The sequence below is a fragment of the Ochotona princeps genome, chromosome 25 (assembly GCF_030435755.1).
Source record: "Ochotona princeps isolate mOchPri1 chromosome 25, mOchPri1.hap1, whole genome shotgun sequence".
NCBI classification, from domain to species: domain Eukaryota; kingdom Metazoa; phylum Chordata; class Mammalia; order Lagomorpha; family Ochotonidae; genus Ochotona; species Ochotona princeps.
In genome coordinates this window covers 25,644,807-25,666,131 of record NC_080856.1, presented here as the reverse complement: position 1 = coordinate 25,666,131, position 21,325 = coordinate 25,644,807, and the positions used below count along the sequence as shown (strand labels likewise).

The 21,325-nt window shown below is 51.2% G+C and overlaps 1 protein-coding gene across 9 annotated transcripts; it reads right to left on the bottom strand.

Annotated features, from left to right (window-relative positions):
- Window positions 1-674: 674 nt before the first annotated feature.
- ZNF746 (zinc finger protein 746) lies at window positions 675-20,966 on the bottom strand. 9 transcript variants are annotated; one of them, XM_058681436.1, is made up of 8 exons: window positions 20,230-20,320; window positions 18,248-18,293; window positions 17,577-17,876; window positions 17,361-17,487; window positions 16,385-16,498; window positions 3,391-3,582; window positions 2,826-2,951; window positions 675-1,925 (listed from the first exon to the last, which is right to left on the bottom strand). In XM_058681436.1, exons 2-8 carry the CDS (start codon window positions 18,257-18,259, stop codon window positions 796-798), a joined length of 2,001 nt encoding a protein of 666 aa, XP_058537419.1. In that variant the 5' UTR covers window positions 18,260-18,293; window positions 20,230-20,320; the 3' UTR covers window positions 675-795. The 9 variants fall into 9 exon arrangements, with proteins under 9 accessions (XP_058537419.1, XP_058537415.1, XP_058537416.1 ...); XM_058681432.1 differs by having other exon boundaries at window positions 20,234-20,302; XM_058681433.1 differs by having other exon boundaries at window positions 675-1,922; window positions 20,234-20,300.
- Window positions 20,967-21,325: the final 359 nt, after the last annotated feature.

Here is a 21,325-nt window from a genome sequence, read left to right as displayed (position 1 = left end):
CTCCTGGCTCTGTGGCAGTCGCCAGATGTCCAACTCCTTACCGTGGCTTCTGCACCCCTCTGGACCCAAAACTGCAACTTTGGACGATGTTGCTTTTACTGGGCTTAGGACTCACCCAACAGGGGACACAGCCAAGCTCCCTTCAGAGGCACCCCAGACAGGCCCAGACAGGGAAAGGTTCTGGCCAGCACTTCTGCATGAAGAGGGAGACTGGGAATTGTACAGCTGCTCCTGTGGGGGTCCTTCCTACTGAGTGGTGGCTGGGGACCACCCATGAGGCCAGTCCAGGGCGTGGGGGCCCACACCTATTAGTCACTGGGCCCAGGGCCTCCTTGAACCTCCACCCCCAGATGCCCATCTTTGCAATACTCACCTGACAGACTTGGCAAGACGCAGCCGACACGTGCCCTGAAAACCAAAAGTATGCTACAAAAGTGAAACTGGTGCTACTACTATTCTCCAGCTTTTCTTTTTCACCCTTCGAGCATTAAAAACAAACCAATCGGTTTTGCAATTAAATTACTTAAAATTCTATGGTGCTGAGTTTCACAATTAGAGAATTCTACTTGGTTCAGAAGTGGCAGCTGCACTGTGCGACAGTTGCTCCGTTTCCAGTGATTAGTTCAGCAACTCTGAAATTCGGTTCCCCCCTCTCCCCACCCTCCCACCCCCCAACACGTGGTGCCCCCGTCTGCCTCTGAGCGTTCAGCCTCAGCCCTGCGCTCTGCAAACTGTTTTTTTGTGTTTTTTTGTTTTATACATCTGTGGCTTGTCAGTGCTACAGGCCAGGATGGCTCACAGGTCCGTGCCATCAGCGGGTCCCAGGACATTTAGGCCACAAGTCCAGTCGGTCACAAGCTCTGTTGAGGCCAAGGGTCCTTTGGTTGCCGGGTTCTTGAAGGGGTCCGGGGGCGCTGGGGGCAGCGGTGGGAGTGGCTGGCCGCGAGCTGGCGCCTTGGCCCCCGCCGTGTGGTTGCGCTGGTGCTTGCGGAGGTGGTCCTTGCGGATGAAGCTCTTGCCGCACACGGTGCAGGTGAAGGGCCGCACACCCGTGTGTGTTCGGTAGTGGTCGATGAGCTTGGAGCGCTCTGTGAAGCGCTTCTCGCACTCGGTGCAGGGGAAGGGCCGCTCGCCCGTGTGCAGCATGCGGTGGCGGATGAGGTGTGCGGGCCTGGTGAAACAGCGGCCGCATTCTCCACAGCGCAGGGCACTGCCATCCCGCGTGCTGCTGCCACCGCCGCTGCCGCCGCCACCACCGCCACCAGCACCACCACTGCCACCTCCGGCGGCGCTGGTGGAGGACGGTGCCGCGGAGCCCGTCCCGTCGGGCAGCCCGCAGGTGCGCTGGTGCGCGCTCAGGCTCACCTGCAGCTGGAAGCTCTTTCCGCACGTGGCACAGGTGAAGGGCCGGCCTCCCGGGGGTGCGGCTGGGTGCTTCTTCAGCCCCGGCTTGTGGCCGAAGCCCTTTGTCCGACCAGGGTACTTACAGGGCTCAGGGAAGGGTCTTGGGACCTGGCTAGGGTCCAGAATGGCCTCTCCGTTGTCCGGGGAGGAATAAGGTAAACCCTCCGGCCCAGTCCTGGGGTTCAGGCTCACTGGAGGCTTACACCGGAAGTTCCAGCCCCATCGCACTCCGCCGAACAGCCAGTCCCCAGCGGCTGTTTCCTCCTGGGCCACGGCAGGGCTCAGCTCGCCCATGTCCCTTTCGGGCCGGGCGGGCTCCCGGAGCCCCAGCACAGCGTCCTGGCCGGGGAAGGAGCTGCCCTGACTCTCCCAGGCTCCCTCCTGCACAGGACTAGGGAAAAATCTTGTGGCTTGGCTCGGCCCAAACAGGGTCCCGTGGGCCTCCAGGTCAGTTGGGTGCACAGGGGCGGCTACCACCTCCTCCTCCTGGACTTCCGTTTTGATCACAATTTTGACATCTGCTGAGGAAGATGGAAAGGAGGCCGTCACTGCGGTCCTCACCCGTGGAGAGGGGACGCTCAGTAGCTGCTCCGCCCAGAGACCTTCAGGCTGGCTCCTGGCTGCCACGCCTTAGGAGGGAAGCTCAACAGGACCGTCGCCACTCCCGCCTCTCCACTGGGCTGCCACACACCAGAGTGGACCCTGTGTTCAGGCACCTGTCACATCTGTACCCAGGGTCTATTTTTTCCCTTTGGTGTTTCATGTTAACTGGGAATTTATCCTAAGAGTGGATTCCGACCGCCAATGGTCGTGTTCCAAATGGCCAGGTGGCTGTGGGGCTGAGGTGTCTGGCAGGTGAGCCTTAGTTCTGCCCGCATGAACGGCTCCTCCGTGAATGCTCCCCTGGAAAGGCTGGTGCCATGGGAAACCAGGGCACACGTCCCACAGCACCTTGCTGTGCTTTGTGGCCACCTGACGATAAAAACGAGCGGCTATGCTTCCCTTCACACACAGGTATTGAAATCTCCTATCCTGAGGCTAGATAAGCACCTGGGTTTTTAGCACATTTTCTAAGAGGCTAACATATGGCATAAATTGCAAAATAGATAACCAGCCTTCTAAATGTTAGTAAAGAGAAGACTACTATGCAAAATTGTAACCAGTAGCTAAGAAATGGTGCTGATTTGGTTTTGCTTTCCTGAGTGCTGGACAGGAGCCACAGGCTCACCCACCAGGCTGCTTAGGCCTTGGGATTCAGAAGGGATAAAGGACGGAACGGACAAGGAGTCACAGGACCACAGATGCTCGAGTGCCCCACAGGCTAAGGGGTCACAGCGGTTCACCAAAAAAGATGAGGGGTCTGGACCAAAGTACCCCCACAGGCAGGCAGAGGCCGCCTCCCCAGCTTCTACTGCCTGTACCTTCTGTGGAGGCTGCCGTGTTGAGCTTCAGTGTGCCATCTGAGCATGCAGAAGAGGGATGGTGGGGAGGCAGATCTGCTTGCCAGGATGTGGGTGGAATAGTGGTTGAAAAGTTAGAATGGACACCTGCGATGAAGAGAGATCAGAGGCCATGGGTCAGGGAGGCAGGGAGAACTGAGAAAACCAAGGGAGAAGGGAACAGCAAAACCCTGAGGAGCTCTCGTGGGCATCTCTCTGAAGGCTCCAGTGGCCAGACCCCTGGCAGCCCAGTGTCTCTGCACCTTCTTGGAAGCATGGGAGTCCCAGTGTCCCTCACTGGTTCACACAGCCCCTCCTGAAGATGAGGCACCTGCTGATCTCATTGCCCAATGCTGGGGTGCAGAAAGAACACGCCTGTGGCCAGAGCAATGCACAGGGACAATACTGCAAGGCTTGGAAGGTCCCCAAGGTGACCTCTGGTCCCACTCCCACCTCCAGGTGGGATTCCCCCTGAAGTGGTTCCAACAGCTCTGCCCATGCTGCCGGGAGCCTTCCCGGTGTCTGCCTGTTTCCGTTAGGCACTCACCTGATGTGGCATCAGTGGAGATGTCTCCTGCGCCAGAGTCCAGCTGGCTGAGGCCCCAGGGCTCCTCCCCGATGTCAGGCTGCCCAGCTGCCCAGGCCTCCACGCCCAGAGCTTGCTGCTCCTGGAGCTGGAGCTCCCCCTCCTGTTTGATCTGCATTAACAGGTCAGGGGCAGGAACCGGGGGAGCCGAGCCTGGGGGTGGGGGGAGAGTGTGTGAGCTGGCAGCATCGTGGCCCCCTGGACCTGGGGTATACACACCAGGCCCAGGGGTCTTACAGGGGTCCAACATCATAACGACAGCCTGACACTCCAGGCTCTACCTCCTGTGAGGGGAGGGAAGGCAACAGCAAAAGGCCCTCAGCTCGACATCAGGGCACCTAGTACTAGAGGTGTGGATAGAATGGGGAAGGTTGCGTGGAGAAACAGACATTCTTAAGGATAGGCTGCTGGTCCACGGGGGAGACTAAGCCCTCCTGGCAGTCTCACTCTTACTTCATACTTGGAAAGCCCAAATAAAACTGAACTGCAATCACTGTCCCCTCCCCCCAGAGCCTCTCATTACATATAGGTATTTAAGTGAGACCAAAAGGAAGATTGCTGATGCAGGAATCTAGAAGAAAATGCAAAGTCAAATTAAGTGTTAGAGTGGGAATGGTAAGTGACCCATGGGACTGTGGGGATAGGGTGTAGGCCTTCAGCATTATGAAGCTAAGAGCCACGAGGACGGATCAGCCCCAGCTGAAAACTCAGGACTAGAGAGCTGCCTCTACCCAAGGGAGCCATCGGGAACCTGCCCACTTCTCCAGAGCCCACCTCCTGGACAAGTGGGGAGAGGGTTCACCAGTATCAGAATCCCACTGTCATGTGACATTTATGCTGTACACATGGTGCCAAGATTCTAAGCTGAAAAACTGCAAGGAGATTGGCTAAGAGCATCTCCAGCTGGGAGGACCCAGCACAGCCAGCATAAACTGCTCCACAAAGGAACCACCATGAAGGGCTCTATTAGAGATGAAAACCAGAACAAACATGAAAACATCATAAACCACAAAGGGAACCAAAGGGCTATGAGAATCATGGCAGAAAAAAAGGATACTGAATGATATGTAACACAGCTATGTGTAAAATCTTCAAAGAAATAAAGAAATCAAATCTCTAAGGAAAGGACAGAAAATTATTTTTTAAAAGGTAAAATTGAAAAACAACCAAACATTCTAGAAATGACAAAAGGACTTGAATTAAAAAACATAATTGATGGCTTAACAACAGACTGAAAATAGTTGAAGAGAAAATCAGTGACTTGGAAGATAGTCCAGAGTACAGCACTGAGAGTGAAATGAAAACCATGACAGAAAAGTTAAGAGACAAGGAAGAAAGCATGAGAAGTTCTGACGCAGGCTGGTAGAAATCTGAAAAGGAGACAAAAGAGAAATAAGTAAAGCTGCCATTTGCAACGCTGGTATCTCATATGGGCACTGGTTTGATTCCTGCCTGACCTGCTTCTGATCCAGCTCCCTTTAATGTACCTGGGACAACAGCAGAAGATAGCCCAAGTGCTTCAACCCCAGTATCCACAGGGAAGGTCTGGAAGAAGCTTCTGGCTCCTGGCTTCATCCTGGCCCAAACAGAGCCATGTGGTTATTTGGGGAGTGAACCAGTAGATGGAAGATATGTCTGTCTCTCTCATCTCTTGCTCTCTCTTCCTCCCTTCTCCTTCTCCTGAAATTCACCTCTTAAGAAAAAAAATCAAAGACATTATGAGCCTACAGCATGAAGGAACACACTAATACTCAAGTAGGAAATGAAATAATCAAGGCAACAGTTACATGAAATGGAATAAATACCATTTATTCCAGAGGCAAAGAGAAAATCTTAACATGTATCAGAGAAAAAAAGAATGATATTTCGGATGGAAAGATTTCCTTTGGCAACTAGGATCTAAAAATAATAAACTATCTTCAAATGCTGAGAGAAGGTTTGTCAACTTTTATGAAGTTGTTTTAATTTAATTGCACAAATTAGAGACAGTATGTGAAAAATTTTGTAAAATCATCTTGCTTACGAACAGATGTGCAAAAACTCTCAATGAAGGAATTACAGACAAAGCCCAGCAATGCATTTCAAAAAGCAACAAGAAGTAGTACGTCACAGAGGAGCTGGGTTGCTGCCGAGAACTCAAGGCTGAGTCAATCCTGACAAGTATAACATAACTCACTAAATTAACAGAATAATGGGGTGAAGGCAATATGATCATCTTAGCAGGTATAAAAGGAGCATTTCACTCTATTTCTGGCACACAGCTGCTATATGTGCAAAGAAGAAGAACCTCCCGGTATGGAATCTCTGAAGATGAGGGGCAAAATGTAGACCCAGAATTTCTGATGTGTGACTTGGCAATCTTGTGTTTTAGTAAATTCCCCAATGGGATGAGAAGTATGAGGGTATTTCAAAAAGTTTATGGGAAAATGGAGTTAAAATACAGATTTTGTTGCAAAAAAAAAAAATGTTTTAAATGTCTATTTTTATCTATTTGAAAGCCAGGTACATTAGTAGGAAACTGCGTTGCAAGCTGAGTAAGCTGAAACTCAAACTGGCATTGGAATACGGGGTGTGGGCTTTGTAGGCAGTGGATTAACATTTTGGGTCATGATGCTCCCCCCGACCCCCACCCCAATTTAGGAAATCCATGCAGCTTTCTCACAATACAAATCTTCAATGAACTTTTTGAAGACTCCCACATACAACTACAAAACTGGCTGCCTATAACCTGGATATTACTCAAAAATATCAGGGTATGGGGAGAAACAAAATGGTAGGACTCCCAATATTTATTTTCATCTTAAAAAAAAAAACAAACCAGAAAATGAGTGCCAGGGCTGCCAGGGCTGCCAGGGCTGCCAGGGCTGCAGGAGTGAAGGGAACTCACTGGTTACTGAGAAGAGGCACAAGAAAACTCCTGGATGAGTCTACATGGTGGTTATGCAACCATTTGTCAACACCTTGAACTGTGTATTTTAAATGAATACATTCTGCTGTGTATAAATAACTCCTTGTAGTAAGTTGACTTCAAAAAAAAAAAAAAAAGAAAGAAAAGTTAAGCATGGATGATACATAAATAAACAGAGGCCAGAGACTGACAAGACAGATTGAGTTCCCCTCCCCCTCCACTGCCTGCATCTGAATCTGCACCCATGGGCTAGAGAAGTGTGAAAAGGCTGGGGTCAGACAGGGTGGAAGAGTGCCCTGGAGATGTGTCCCACTCCCACTGGGACCCCAGAGGGTCACATTTCCAGTGGGCTAAACTTCTAACCAAAAGCAAAACCAAAGCCTCCCCAATGGGGCCAGCATTGCAGCACTGGTTAAGCTGATAGCTGCAATGCTGGCATCCCATATGGGAGCTGCTTGGTGTCCTGGCTGCTCCACTTCCCATTAGCAGATCCCTGCTATAATGCACCTGGGAGAGCAGTGCCTGGGTCACTGTTACCCATGTAGGAGACAAGGAAAAAGCTCCTGGATCCTGTCTGGCCCAACTCTGGCCATTATAGTTTTGGGGTTCAATGAATCCGAGTGAGACTCCAAGGTGATTGAGATGATTTTATTGTCTAGTCCAAGGGGCAACCTCTTGCCATAAGCAAGAAGTGCCCCGAATGAAATAATCCTGGGGTTTTTATAGTAAAACAATCAAAAGCTACGTGACAGCAAGTACTTGATTATGAGCTAGCAGTGACACAGAACAGAAAGCATGCAACAGGAATTTACAACGGATAGGCTTGGGGGTCCTGATCATATCACTGCAATGCAGACAGTAATAAAATAGCATGCCTCGAAGGTAGCTGCTTTCCTGTAAATCCAAAAACTCCAAGATTCTCCCTATCTCCTGCCTGCCTCCTGGTCTTTCAGGAAACAGGAGCTTTGCTCGTAACAGGATGCAGGTGTCTCTTTGGAGATTCCAGACTTCAGGAGTAGTCACCTTTACAATTAATCCTTACATTATAGCCATTTGGGAAGTGGACCAGTGGATGGAAGATACCTCTTTGTCTCTCCCCTTCTCTGAAACTGTGCCTTTCAAATAAATAAATCTTAAAAAAAAAAAAAAAAAAAAAAAAAAAAAAAAAAAAACACAAATACCTGCCCCATAGCAGACTGCCTGTCCTGACCTTGGCTCTAGGCTCAGGGGCAGAAGGATCTTGCCTAGAGTTGACACTCACAGGCCAGCACTGAAGGGTGTCTGGTGTTAGGCCTCTGGGTGCCAGGGTGGCCTAAAGTCTGTGCTGTTAGCTGATGACCAGCAGAGGTACACACGACACATTTTCAAAAGGAAAGCATTTTAGCCACAGCCTTTATGTCAGTAACTACAGCACCAAGTTACCTGCTCAGCAGGAAAACCAGCCATTTCAGATAAAGTCAGGGGAAGCCATGAATCGTGGACTGCTCCGCTGAGACTGTGGACACTGGAACTACCATACAGAGAACACAATGTCTGAGATACTAGGGGAAATTAACGGGGGAGGGGGGGTGGACAGAGAAAACATGAGAAGCAAGAGAGTATCAAAACCAACTAATCAAATTCTGAAAATGAATCTAATTATAGAATTGTGAGATACAATAACCGAAGTGTCAAAATCCAAGGAACGGAAACAAATAGGGACAGATTAGGTCAGCTAACTCAGACTCAGCATAGAACTGAAAATATGAGGCGGTTCACTGTCAGGCTGACGGAGGAAAGTCCCAGAGAGCATCAGCAGCTGAAGCAGGATGGAGGAGAGGAACCCAGGCCGAGACATGGCAGTCCACTGAGGAACACTGCCCGCTGCCCACAGGCGCCTGAAGGCAGCCAGAGAAGGGAGATCACACCCAGACACAGTGGGCAGACTGAGAGCCGACTGCCACAGCCGCAACAGAAGCCAGGAGATGGGCAGATGATTTTCAAAGGCTGAGGGGAAATAACAAGCTAATTGGAATTATCGCTTTCCACACATAGGAATGGAATAAAGATATTTGTAGATACATAAACTCACATGTGACCACCCACTGAGAGTTCATTAGCACGAGACCCACAGAAAATCACTCCCGAAGGAAGAATATAGTTGCTAAAAGCTTCTCTAGGAGAACAGAACTTTCAAATAATGATAGTCTAAGGGCAAAAGCTGTTACCTACCAGGATCTCTAATGTGGAACACATGGCTAATTTCAGGTGTTCCAGTTGCCACATTAGAAAAGCAAATGGAAACAGGTGAAATAAATTTTCACAGGATACTTCATTTGACACAATATATGGAAAATGCTATTTGAACATATACTCAATATAAAAATGACTTACAATCTGTTTCATCCATGTATCTTTCAGGTATTACATACCTTAATCTTTTGGACACTTCTGCATGAATGTATCTTTTTTTTTTTATACATATCTTACACAATTTTCAAAATCTGGTATACCTTTTACCCTACTGAGCACATTTCAGGAGCTGCTCCATGGTTACATGTGGGTAGTGTTTTGGACAATTAAAAGGTAGTGATCATCAGACTGAAAATGTGAAAGACTTGGCCATATGCAGTTTACAAGAGAAATACAGGTAACATAGCAGGTGAAGGAAGAATGTAAAAAACTAGAAGAGACAGAATTAACAACTTAAAAGTGATAACAACTATACCATATTGGATCAAATTGATTTCAAAAACTTTGATAAAAATTGGAAACGCCACCAGGCATAGACAGAAAGACAGAACAATTCTACCAATTTACACCAACACTGCTTTGAAAATAAAACAGCCAAGACCGATAGAAGTCCAGGGAAGAACAGACAAGCCGCCTCCTCAGACAGTCTCTCTGGCATGGATCAACCCAGCCAGCTGGCCCCAGAGCACCCCCATGAGTAAACCTGGCCCAATGACTTCAGGAGAAACCAACTGTGCCACACAGAACATCAAGGAAAAACCAACACTTTGCGGTTGTAAGACAAATTTCAGCAAACTGAAAAAAAAACCTTTACTACCTTTTCTAACCTTAACACAGTTAAGTTAGAAATCAGTAATTCCACATATACTGGACTTCTTTTTTTTCTAACGTTGCTCTCTAAATAATCCAAGTAGCTAAGCAAATAGCACACTGGAACTGAGAAGATGTTTGACCCAATGTTAATGAACATGTGGGTGGCAGCCACCGTGGTGCCTACAAGGCCTTTTATAGCCTGCTATGTTTATATTAAAAAAAAAAGGAAGGTCAACACTAGTTGGTAAGCAGTCAATGCAAGATATTAGAGAAGAAATAAGCTATCAACAAAACCTTATAACAAGCAGAGGGGAAATAATAATAAAAAGAAACAACAACAACAAAAACAGAGTGTTAATTGGGGCCAGCACTCTGTTGCCTCAAGTTAAGCCAACACCTGACATTTTAGTATTTCACGTGAGCACCAGTTCGAATCTAGGCTGCTCCAGTTCCAATCCAGCTCCCAGCTACTGCATCTGCTAAGCAGCAGAAGACGGCTGAAATGTTTGGGTCCCTGCAGTCCAGGTGGGAAACCCAGAGAGTTCCAGGTTCCTGGCTTCCGCCTGGCTCAACCCCTGCTCATGCGGCCATCCGGAGAGTAAAACAGCAAACTGTCACTGTCTTGCAAACACATAAAATACATAAAAAAGAAAAAGGACTCAACACACACACAAAGAGTAATTTTTAAGACGAAATAAAGAATACAGGGAGGCCAAAGTTGGCTTATTGAAGAGAATATGAAGCCACTTCATCTTTAGCAGGATCACTGGGAGAAGGCGACAGCATTAGGAATCAATATGAGGAATTAGAAAGGAATGTAGCTAGGGATGTGGCAGAGATGACAAGGTTAAAGAGCAGCTGGCATTGTGGCACAGCACGCTAGACCCCCACCTGAGCACCAGTTTGACTCCTGGCTGCTTCACGTCTGACCTGGCTCTCTGCTAATGTGATTACGAAGGCAGTAGAAGATGACCCATGTTTGGGTCATTCAAACTGGTGCTCACGTGAAATACTAAAATGTCAGGTGTTGGCTTAACTTGAGGCAACAGAGTGCTGGCCCCAATTAGCACTCTTCAGTAGGTTTTCCCTCTGTTTTTGTTGTTGTTTGGGAGACCTGGATGGGGTTCCAGGCTCCTTGACTCCAGCCTGGCCCAACTCCAGTAGTTTGCAGCTCTTTGCCGAATGAACCCAAGAATGGAAGATCTCTTTCTGACTCTGCCTCTCTAACTCTGCCTTCCATATGAATAAAATACATCTTTGAAAAAAAGAAGCGGTAAAGAGGATATTATGTATGCTATTCCAAACAATTCGAAAACTTTGGAGAAATGGACAAATTCCTAGAAAAATTACAATTTGCCAAAATGTCTAAAAAATGGGTTAGAAAACCCCAATAGCACCAGAACTAGAATAAATGAACTCAGCAGTCAGTAGTCTCCCCTACCAAAAAAAACCCCAAGGTCCTGGTGGCCCACTCATGTTTTCCACTACCCATTCAAGGACTAGCTAATTGCAACAGAACTCACATCATAGCTCTTACCGCCAAAACCACTCACAGATGTCTGAGAAAGGAAAATCACAGACCTGCTTCACTCAGGAACCAAGACTCAAAAGATCTAAACAAAACAATTAGTTAGCCTGCTAAATAATCCAGCAAGATATTTAAAGGATCATGCCTACGTTAGCTTGACTCCAGGATTGTAATCCAGGATTGTAAGGTTGCTTCAACATTAGAAAACAACATAGTTTACTACAGTACCAGGTTATTATCTCGGTATACACCCCCCCTCCCCAAAAAAAGTATTTTCTAAAACTGTTAGAAACATCGAGCCAACCAGAAATATGGGAAATAACTTTAGGCTGATAAAGGGTATCTGTAAATAAAACCTTTAGCAAATACTATACTCAACAAGAAGTTAAAATTCATTCTTTTTAATATCATGAACCAATAGGAAACTGTCATACTAGGTTATGTAAGGATTATCTGAGAATTTCTGACAGCACAAGAAAGCAAGAGAAAAAAATAAGGATTTAGGGGCCGGTGTAGCAGTGCAATGGGCTGCTCCTCCGCCCCATGGCGCCAGCATCTGTATGGGTGCAGGTTCACGCCCCATCTGCTCCACTTCCGACTCAAACCCCTACATGTGGCCTGGGGAAGAAGCAGAGGAGTTCAAGTCGCTGCACCCAGGAAGGACATGGGAGGTGGCTCAGCTTGGCTGTGGTGGCCATTTGGGGACTGAACCAGCAGATGGAAGACCCTCTCTCTCTATTTCTCGTTCTCTCTATAAAATCTGCCTTTCAAATTAAAAGAAGAAAAAAAAAATTAAAACAGTTGACCAAACATAAGGGACATGACTACTTTTTCAGAGAATCTGAGACTCAGACAGTTATTACAGAAGTGACGGCGTTAAGGGCAGCTTTGGCCAGGCTCCTAGGCAGACATCTATCTCCTGCAGAGAACTCAAGGCACACTGTGTGCACTGCAGGCTCCCAGGAGCTTATCTGGAGCCGCGCTGCTCCCCTGCTGTGGGTTTTCACAAAGACCGCAGATGGGGAGGGCTAGTGAGCCTCATCTGTTTCTATGACTGATAATTCAGGATGTAGTTTTCATCCGCGAGCAACAGGGATTCTGAATACTGACTCCAGAATGAGAAAGTTACCTACTGTACCAAGACAGAAATGGCTGTCCCCTGAAGGCAGCCATTCAGCTCAGCCCTGGCTGTCCAGTGAAGCAAAACCCTGGCGTGCAAAAAGGGCCGAGACTAGAAAGGTCCTCAACCTGGACCCCAAGGGCAGGAGAAAGGGCATCTGGGGACAGGCGTTCTCTACCCTCAAGTCTCCAATATACATCACAAAAATAGATGATGTGAGATTTAAAAAAAAAAAAACAGACTCTGGACAAGTGTGATTAAAACAGCAACAAGGAATCTAGGAACATTTCTAACAACAACAAAACAAACTGCACAGGACCCTTCTGGAAGAAAAGGAGCACGCTCTTTGACAACCCAGGACCAACTAACCACAACATGGCTCCGTAAAGAAGCGGAGGGTACTCTTGGATAACACGGCTCCGTAAAGAAGCGGAGGGGACTCCTAGATAACACAGCTGTAACCGCAGAAGCGGAGGCTACTCCTGGATAACACGGCTCCACAGAAAAGTGCCAACTCTCATCAAAGTGTTCTGTGGACTTGAATGCAAGTCCAACCATAAAATCACCAGCTGGATTTTTCATGAGACTCGATCAAGCAATCCAACAGTCCCTGAAATAGTGTAGGAAAAGGAGGGCAAAATGCTAGTGAAAAACAACCAGGGACTCTCCTTCATGGCCACAAGTTCACTCTCTGCAGATTAAGAACTTGAACATAAAAGGCAAACCTTGAAACTTTTCAGCAAAAATAGGAAATGGTGTATGTATGACCTCCAGGTTGGGAAAAGTTCCTTACCTCTTGAAGACAGGTAAAAGCAAGAGCAGGAAATCCAAAAACATTAAAATGAAAAGCATCTGATCTTTAACATATTCCTTAAAAGCATCTGATCTTCAACATATTCCTTTGTCAGAAGTGACAAAAATATTTACCTTCAAAATACATTACAAATACATTTACAAATCATTAAGCAAAGGAAAATGGACAAAAAAGACATAAACGGGCATTTCACAGAAGATGGACAACGGGTGGTCCGTAAATAAAGGGAAGTGATCCTAAACCAAGAAAAGCAAACCTGAAGCTGCTTCATGCCTACCAGCTGGGCACAAATGAAAACAGCGCTTCCTGGGCCCAGCACAATAGTGTAATGATTAAGGTCCTCGCCTTGCACACGCCAGGATCCCATATGGGTGCCGGTTCTAATCCCGGAAGCTCCACTTCCCATCCAGCTCCCTGCCTGTGGCCTGGGAAAGCAGTCGAGGATGGCCCAAAGATTTGGGACCCTGCACCCGCATGGGAGACCCGGAAAGAAGTTCCTGGCTCCTGGCTTCGGATTGGCACAGCACCGGCTATTGCGGCCACTTGGGGAGTGAATCATCGGATGGAAGATCTTCCTGTCTTTCCTCCTTTCTGTACATCTGCCTTTCCAATAAGATAAAATAAATATTTAAAAACAAACAAACAAACAAATAAAAAAAACCAGTGCTTCCAAGGCTGCGCAGATGGGGGACAGCATGATGCCTGAGGCCCTCTGGGTCAGCGTGCTGGCCGGGCCCCCACTGCAGAGGCTCCCCCTTGACCCAGCAGCTCCCCTCCTGGGGCTGAACCAAGAGAAACTCCTACATATGAAGAAAAATGTTCTCAACGGCATTTCCTTGGAATCAGTTAGAAACAACACAGGGACCCACTGACAGCAGAAAGAATGAATACACCATGCCTAAAGTGTAAAATGGTGAAAGTCACGCAGATGAATGAACTACACTGCACAGCACCGTGGCTCTCAAACATACAAGGCCAACTTGGAAAAGTCAGTGAAAAGAATATACGTGGTACGTTGTTCAAAGACACTTAAAGTTCAACAGTGTTTCTTAGGAATAACTAAAGAGGGAATTAAAAAAAGAAAAAGAGGGCCAGTGACAAGGCTTAGCAAGCTAAGCCTCTGCTTGTGGCACTGGCATCCCATAATGGTGCTGGTTTGTGCCCCGCCTGGCTGCTCCACTTCTGATCAAGACATGTTACTTTGCACTGAATATGAATCAAAAATAAGTATTTTTGCCCTTTTGAAATTTACACCACAATGCGATGAACCTTTAATCAATCTGTGTGCATAAATACATATATCTATGAAATAAATGACGTTATCTGAAGTGAACACATCAAACCAGGAAAGGGGGAGAGGGGAATCCTGGACGAGGGACAGTACCTGGGGATGAAGTCGGAAGCCAGGGAGTGAGCCAGCGCTCTGGGCAGAGAGCCCCAGCTGTACTACGGTTCTAGGGCGGGGCCGGCCTGGCAGGCTGCAGCTCTCACGGGAAGACAAGAGGTGTGCCGTGTTTATTTTAATGTTTCTATTTGTTTTCACTTATTTAAAAGGGAAAGAAAGAGAGAAGGACTGTCTTATCTACTGGTTCACTGCCCACCTGCCCTCAAGAGGAGTTGGGTTAAGTCAAGGCCGGGAGTCAGGACTCAACCTGCATCTCCCATGTGGCAGGGATGCCACTACCTAGGCCATCACCCAGGGTCCACACGTGCAGGGCTGAAACGGGACGCAGGCACCCCATCGCAAGTGCTATACCAGATGTCCTCCCTGGATGTGGCTTTCCAAGGGATCCCTTTGCAGGGTCAAGAGCAGACACTGGAGGATAGGGGCAGATACACCTGAGGCAGGCGATGGGCTTGGGGTGCAGGGTGGAGGCCTAGAGGGACTGTGTGCAGTCCCGGAGGAGAGTGCTCTGGAGAGAATGGCAAGGACAGTAGGAGGTGGCTGGAGAGAGCTAAGTGGGGAGCGGAGGAGGAGAAATGGGTGCAGAGACAGTCATTAACCATGGGGGTCGTGAAGAGTGACCTAGAACAAGCTGTGTGGCCATTACCATTACTATGAATGAGGGCAGAAAAAGGGTGCCCAGGGCCCATGGGGTAGGCTTCCAGAGAGGATGCAGGGCGGCTGGCAGAAGGGCAGCGATGAGGGGCGGAGCACCTGCTCCAGAAAGCCTGGGCTCTGCAGAAGTGGGAAAAAGGATGGCAAGTGGTCAGGCAGCTCCAGGGAGACATGCCTCGGGGAGCCCGGGCTCCAGGCCCAGAACCAGGGGAGCACACAGGACCTGGGAGCCTACCGAGCACTGTAGTGCATATATAGGGGATGAAGAGAAGCAGACAGGGAGGTGTGTCTTGGGGACAGCATAGGCTCAGAAGGTGCACGACTGGGTCAGGGAGTCTGCTGAGCACTGTGGTGCTTGGGCATGAAGAGAAGCAGAGTTCTGCCAAGGGAAGGACCGAAGCAACTAAGGGGTGATGACTGAGCTGGCTCTGGCTGCTTGGCATGAGGGTGGGAGGTGGGGCATGGGAATCCTGCTGCTGGATGCCCAGTGGATAGTGGAGTTCATGCATGCTGGGGTCGGGGAGTTCTGCTCAGGGCCAGAATATTTCAGGGTTCCTATGCTTACCCATTGAATCTTACCAACACAGTCCAGCAGCAGCAGCAGCCCACCCCGGGCCTCTCATACAGGTTAAGCAATGGAAGCCTTGGGCTCGCACGCCCCTTGGCACACCAATGGTACTATGTTCTCATTAGCTGTCTGTCCTAACTCTCAGCACTCCCCTGGGCAGCTAGAACTTGCTGAACTAAACTGGTCAAGTGTGCTAAAGGACAAACGCATTTAATGGCACAGGAAGATGTCTAGGGGACACAGGTATTAGATGGAAGGGAGTTCCAGCGGAGGCTTCTGGAAGAAGCAGGCAGTCAAGGCTGACAGAGATGGGGTCTCCCCAGTCAGGGGAAAGAATGTCACTCACCCCACAGCCCAGCAAGATGCTCCCTACTTATGCCCCATGTTCTTATCCTTAACTTTCAAAGGCGCTGACTGGCTCCTTTGAAAATCGGGCACACGGACATCCGCTATCCAGAGGCACCTGAAATCAATATCTTGTTATGCTGAACCATACAGCAAAGCAACGGGCTGAGCTTCTGTAGCTGCTAATGGATTTAAATGAAATTTGCTTCCTGGGTGGAGGCAAGGCTGATGTTTTGTAATCTTACGAATGAATTAAATTTTGCCTGCCACATACCTTCCCTACCAGTGTCTTCATCTTTTTCCCCTGATCCGGTGCCATTGGCTGTCTTTCCTAGGAGATGAGCTATACCACTAGTTTCTACGAAACAGAGCCCCAGCCTCAGGAGTGTGGGCTGAACAGGTTGCAGGTTATCACTCAACTAGGAGGTGCCAAGATGGAAAACAAGCCAGTCTGGAGTTTCTCCCAGCCTCTTGTGGAGAGAAGAGAAACACTGTGCCCGACCCTCTGCTTTCTACTTCCATCTGATGGACCACTTGCTGCCTCCCAGGCCTTCCCTCACCCCCTCACCTGGGCTTGGGTCCACGGGAACATCTGGAATCTTGGGACCAGTGCGCCGCCAGGTGCATGGCTCTTTCCCTTGCTCAATCTGTGAGAGAACCTCGGGCTTGGAGATGGCATAGTCTGAGGAGAAACACGAGGGCTAGCTCTGGCCCCATGCCAGGCAGAGCTGGGGACAGGCGGCCAGCAAAACCAAGGTTGGTCTATAAGCTGAATTTCTGGGATAGTGGAGAGTAGTTCTCGATTTTTGGAGATCTTGCTCCCTGAGGTGACATTCTGCAAATTCTAGATACCATCTTGTCAGGACCAGGGGCCAGGGAGGGGGATTACTGGCTCTTGGGATAGATGCCAGGGCTGCTAAAATTCCTGTAGGCAGCATACCCATTCTAACCTGGAACTATCTGGTTCCAGTGGTCAGGGGTCTCCACAAGGAGCAGCAATATATGTCTACAAATCAGAACATACCACCAGGCCTCTACCTGCCCCCATGCCGACTGAACACACCCTTTCAGCCTCCGGTCACACTGAAGGTACGGGCCAGGAGGAGGCACAGTGGAGGACTGTCTTGAGCAGCACCTGGGGAAGCAGAGCTCCAGGCCAGGAAGCCTAAGTCCATTACGAGCAGCACAGTCTGTTCATCCTCCACCGGCCCATGGTGTGTTATGGAAAGGCCACATGTCTCCGTGGGAAAAGGCTAAAAGAGCAAGTCTCGCCCAAATGTAGGGTCACTGACAGGCTGGCTCTGGAAGCAGCAGGAACCTCTCCATCCCAAGCCTCCACAAGGCCTGGCTGCAGGAGGTGCTCCACCTGGGCAGGCTGGCAGCAGGGAGCAGGGAACGCAGCCCCAGTGCTCACCTGTAGTAGCCGGGAGAGACACTCCTTGCAAGGTCAGTTTCTAATGATCTACATATTGCTGAGGTAGAAGACAGAGGTCTGAGGACTGGCACAATCCCACTTAATAGAGAGGTGAAGTGTTAGGCCTTACCCAGTGAGACCAGCGTCTCGTAGTTGCCCCTCATCACATGCTTGTAGAGCTCCTTCTGCCAGTCTTCCAGCTTGCCCCACTCCTGCTCAGAAAAATACACGGCCACATCATCAAAGGTCACGGGCACCTGGAACCACAAGTGTTACACTCACTCGCCCACACCCTTACAGGCGCGGCTCCCCGGGCTCCCCCACCCCAGGGACACCCAAGGGCTACCTTGGGGACTTCCCCCTTGCTGCCCGGGGGCAGCCGCAGGATCCAGAAGTTCCTGTTGCGCAGCAGGTTCTCCACATTCTCCAGGCGCCGCTGCAGCAGCCCGTACTCCTGCAGCAGTGTGCCCAGCACGGCCCACTTGCCCTCCAGCTGGTTGCCAAACTCCACAGCCGTCTTCTCGCAGTCGGCCAGCTTCTTCTCGGCCATGCCAGTCCGACCTTCTAGGGAAAGCAAGCGCGCTGCCTGCGATTCAATCTTCCTCTCCATGGCCTGAATCGTAGCTGCCATTGTCCATGGGGAAATCTTCCAGAAAGAGAGACAGAGACTAGCACCATGAATTCCATCCATTGTGATCCTTGAGCCTGTATTCCCATTTGACACAGGGAAGCTGGGCTGGGCACGCGGAGACCCTGGGCTGCATTTCAGATCTCAACTTGGCAATCACCTCCTCTCAATATCATAGCTGTGGCCTGGGTCTTTCCTTGAGGTCCCTATGGCACATGGCATGGCCCCTACCTTGGCACTCACTACACTTCACGCTAACAGGCTGCACGCTCCCATGTGTTCACAGCTCAGAGCTGGGGATGTGGTCAGCACCTGGTACACCACTGTTACATGCACAGTGATCTGGCACTGCTGGCACCTGTTGGAGCAATGGCAAACTGCAGATTTACCTGTGTGGGCATTGTGACCGCCCAGGAACTGTCAACCTGTGATGACCTAGCGAAGACAAACAATTCCTTCACGGAAACGCTGCCAAAGTCTTGCTCACTTTCTTTCTTTGTTTTTTAAAAGTAGAAAAATTCAACGATCAGTTCCTCCCCCAAGGGCACTGGAATCTGTCCCTTCCCGACAAGTTAAAAAGCCTCATGAGCTGAGAACTGGCTGTCTTTATTTGTGACGTGACACAATCGTCACACAATGCTGACTTGACCAATTCCCACCCCTGCCAAGGTAAAAATGTCAGCCTCATACTCTTTTATAGCTGTACTGGCCTGGTGGGCAAGACAGGCTCCTGGGCCTCCTCGTGATTGGAGATCATGACCTGGTGGCTTCAGTGAAAAGGAAGACAGTGCACATCTCACTCTGGGTGGGGAACTCCGCTACCCAACACACACCCACAGGTGGGACCCACAGGGCAGGAGGCCCTGGAATTGGCCTTTTTCCACGTGCAGCGACTGGGAGGGGCCTCTGGCTATAACGGTTCCCTTTAACGTGCTGGGGAATCACTCCTAAGCAGCAGGCTGGTGACTACTTGCAAAATAAAGAAGTGACTAGTAGGAAGCAGCATGCATTCATTTAGAGAAAGCCACTGTGAGTTATGGGGTGTGTGGACACCACAGGAAGTGCAGCCCAAAGGAGAGGGAGGATTCTGTGGTTGCAGAGCAGGTGTGGAAAACCCTTCTGCTGCCAATGGCCACTTTGGTATTTATAACATAACCCGTGGGCCACACAACATGATCAATTTACAAATCAGCCTGCTGGAGACTGACTGAACTTCAAGCCCCGCCTTTGGTTGCCTTGGCAGGGCCAGCCCAGATGATTGCACCGGCCTGAGAGGGACCTTCAGCACGCATTCAGCTCACACAGCGATGCTGGCCCTAAGGAAGGTAGGACATCAGCCGGGTCTCAAGGGTCGCGAGGTTTGGGACCAGCAGAGAGCTGTTTCCAGAGGAAACACTGAGGGTGGTAGAGCAGCTGCCCTGGCCCTAAGGGCAGAATGGCACACTCTGGGCTCCTCTGAGTCCACTCTCAGATGAGCTATCTCTTATCCCCACTGGTCTTCCCTCGGGATAAATCCCTTCCATACGACCCCCAGAGTGTACCCCAGAGGTAGCCTACCTCTTTACCACCCAGCTCCTCATCCCCCAGATCCTACCCCCGATCTGCCAAGTGCACTGTTAACAATCCTGGCAGTGCAGGAGGAGGGCACCTTCACAAACTCCTACCCCAGGAAAGGAGCACTGGCCTAGGAAACATGAACGACAGGACACTTGCCTACCATGCTGCAGTGCACGAAGCCCTACCTTAGACCTGTGCCCTGCTCAGTGGGAGTTGCTGACCGGCCACTGCCAGGGACGCGCTGTAGGAGCTGTCCCGGCTGTCCGCTGCAGAGGAGCTGCTGGTGAGAGGAAGCCACCTCTCCCCCTCGACTCCCCACTCACATGTCCCAGCCCAGGCCTTCCACCCCTTCCACTTCTCTCTCTCTGCAGCCTCTTTCCAAGTCCAGGGACTCCCTTCTGTTCCTCGAATGAACCCTGTCCCATCTCCTGTCTCTCCGGAGCCTTTAGCCAAGCCCGCCTCCCTCCCAGGGAAGCTCCACCCGCCCAGCTCAGCTTGCAGAAACCCTAGCCTTCCGTGTAAGAGTCCAGCTCAAATCACAGAGGCCGAGTAGCAGGCCAGGAAGGGCGCGCAGGGGGTGTGTGGCCAGCCTTCCTTCCCCGGAGTTCTTGGGCTTCCAGCTCCCCGCCAGCGCCCACCTTCTTGTTTTGCCCCATTACTGCCAGGTACCTGTCTGCTGCCCCATCATACCACCCGTGTCCTCCACTGCACAGTCATTTGTATCTTCGCATACTTTCTAGTCGTGCCATCCCGGGCAAGTTAACTTCTCCAGGCCTCCGGTGCTTTCTTTTGTATGACAGAGACGTAAGAGTACCTACACCGGAGGCTGCATAATGGCTAACACGGGGCTGTGTGCAGCGCCTGGCTTTCCCAACGGCTGCGACTGCCTTCCGCGCCCACCCCAACAGCCTGAGCACGCAGGGGTGCTGGGGTATGCGGAATTGAAGCCGGACACCTCCCAGGTGCCACCAGGCCGCTGGGGGGAGCTGGGGGAGGGAAGCTGGGGCCGAGCGTTGGGCAGAGAAAGGGGCTGCGGCTTGGGGCGCCGAGACGCAGGGGTAGCTGCTGTGGCGGGGGGGAAGAGGCCCCGCAGGGCTGAGGGAACTCGGGCATGAGGCGGCCTCCGACGCGGAGACGGCCGTTCCGCCCGTGCTTGGGCTCGGCCCGGAATGGGGGGCCCGATCGCGAGCGCCATAGGCCCCAGCGGACCCCGCGTCCCGCTCGCTCGAGCGCCCAGGCCCAGCGGCCCGCCTCGGTTCCCGGAGCTCCTCCCCGGGGCCTGCGGCGCCCTGTGCCCGGCCCGGGCCGCCTGGGGCCCCGAGGCCCATGCGCGAGGTGCCCGCTCTTACCGGAGCCGCGGCCGCCTCGGCCATGGCCCTGCGCTGTCCCGCCCGGCCCGTAGGAAGTCGCCGCCGCGCAGGCCCGGGCCGCCCCGATCTTCTCCGCAGGCAGCTCCGGCCCGGCCCTGCGTTCCTCGCCGCGCTCCTCGGTGGCCGGCCTGCCGCCGCTCCGCCCGCAGACGCGCCGCCGCCGTCAGCGCCCGGCCGGTCCACACTGCATCCTGGGAGCCGGCGCTGCGGCCCGGCCGACGAAGGCCCGTGAGGCTTCCTGGAGGCAGCGCGGCCGCACAGCCCCACCTGCAGCCCGAGAGGCGAACGGCAGGCGCGGCGCCCGCCCGCGGCCCCACCCCGCCCCGCCCCGCCCCGCCTCGGAGAAGGCACCCGCAGACCAGGGGCTCCCCGAGACTCCCCGGACTCCCGGCTCCGACGGCCGCGCGCCCGCTGAGGCTGCAGCGTGGCCCGGGGTCTGGCTGACCACACGTCATGGCCCGGCTCCGCGCACACCAGCCTCGGCCGTGCAAACTTGCCGGCAAGCGGGGGACCTCCCCGGGCGGTGTGCGGCCCCGGGTG

Bases quoted from the DNA above. Each gene is read 5' to 3' on its own strand.
- ZNF746 (XM_058681432.1), bottom strand. The intron at 16,499-17,360 runs GTAAGGCCTAAC...GTTTCTCCTCAG, and splicing joins CGAGACGCTGGTCTCACTGG to ACTATGCCATCTCCAAGCCC. The intron at 2,952-3,390 runs GTGAGTGCCTAA...TCTTCATCGCAG, and splicing joins CTCCACTGATGCCACATCAG to GTGTCCATTCTAACTTTTCA.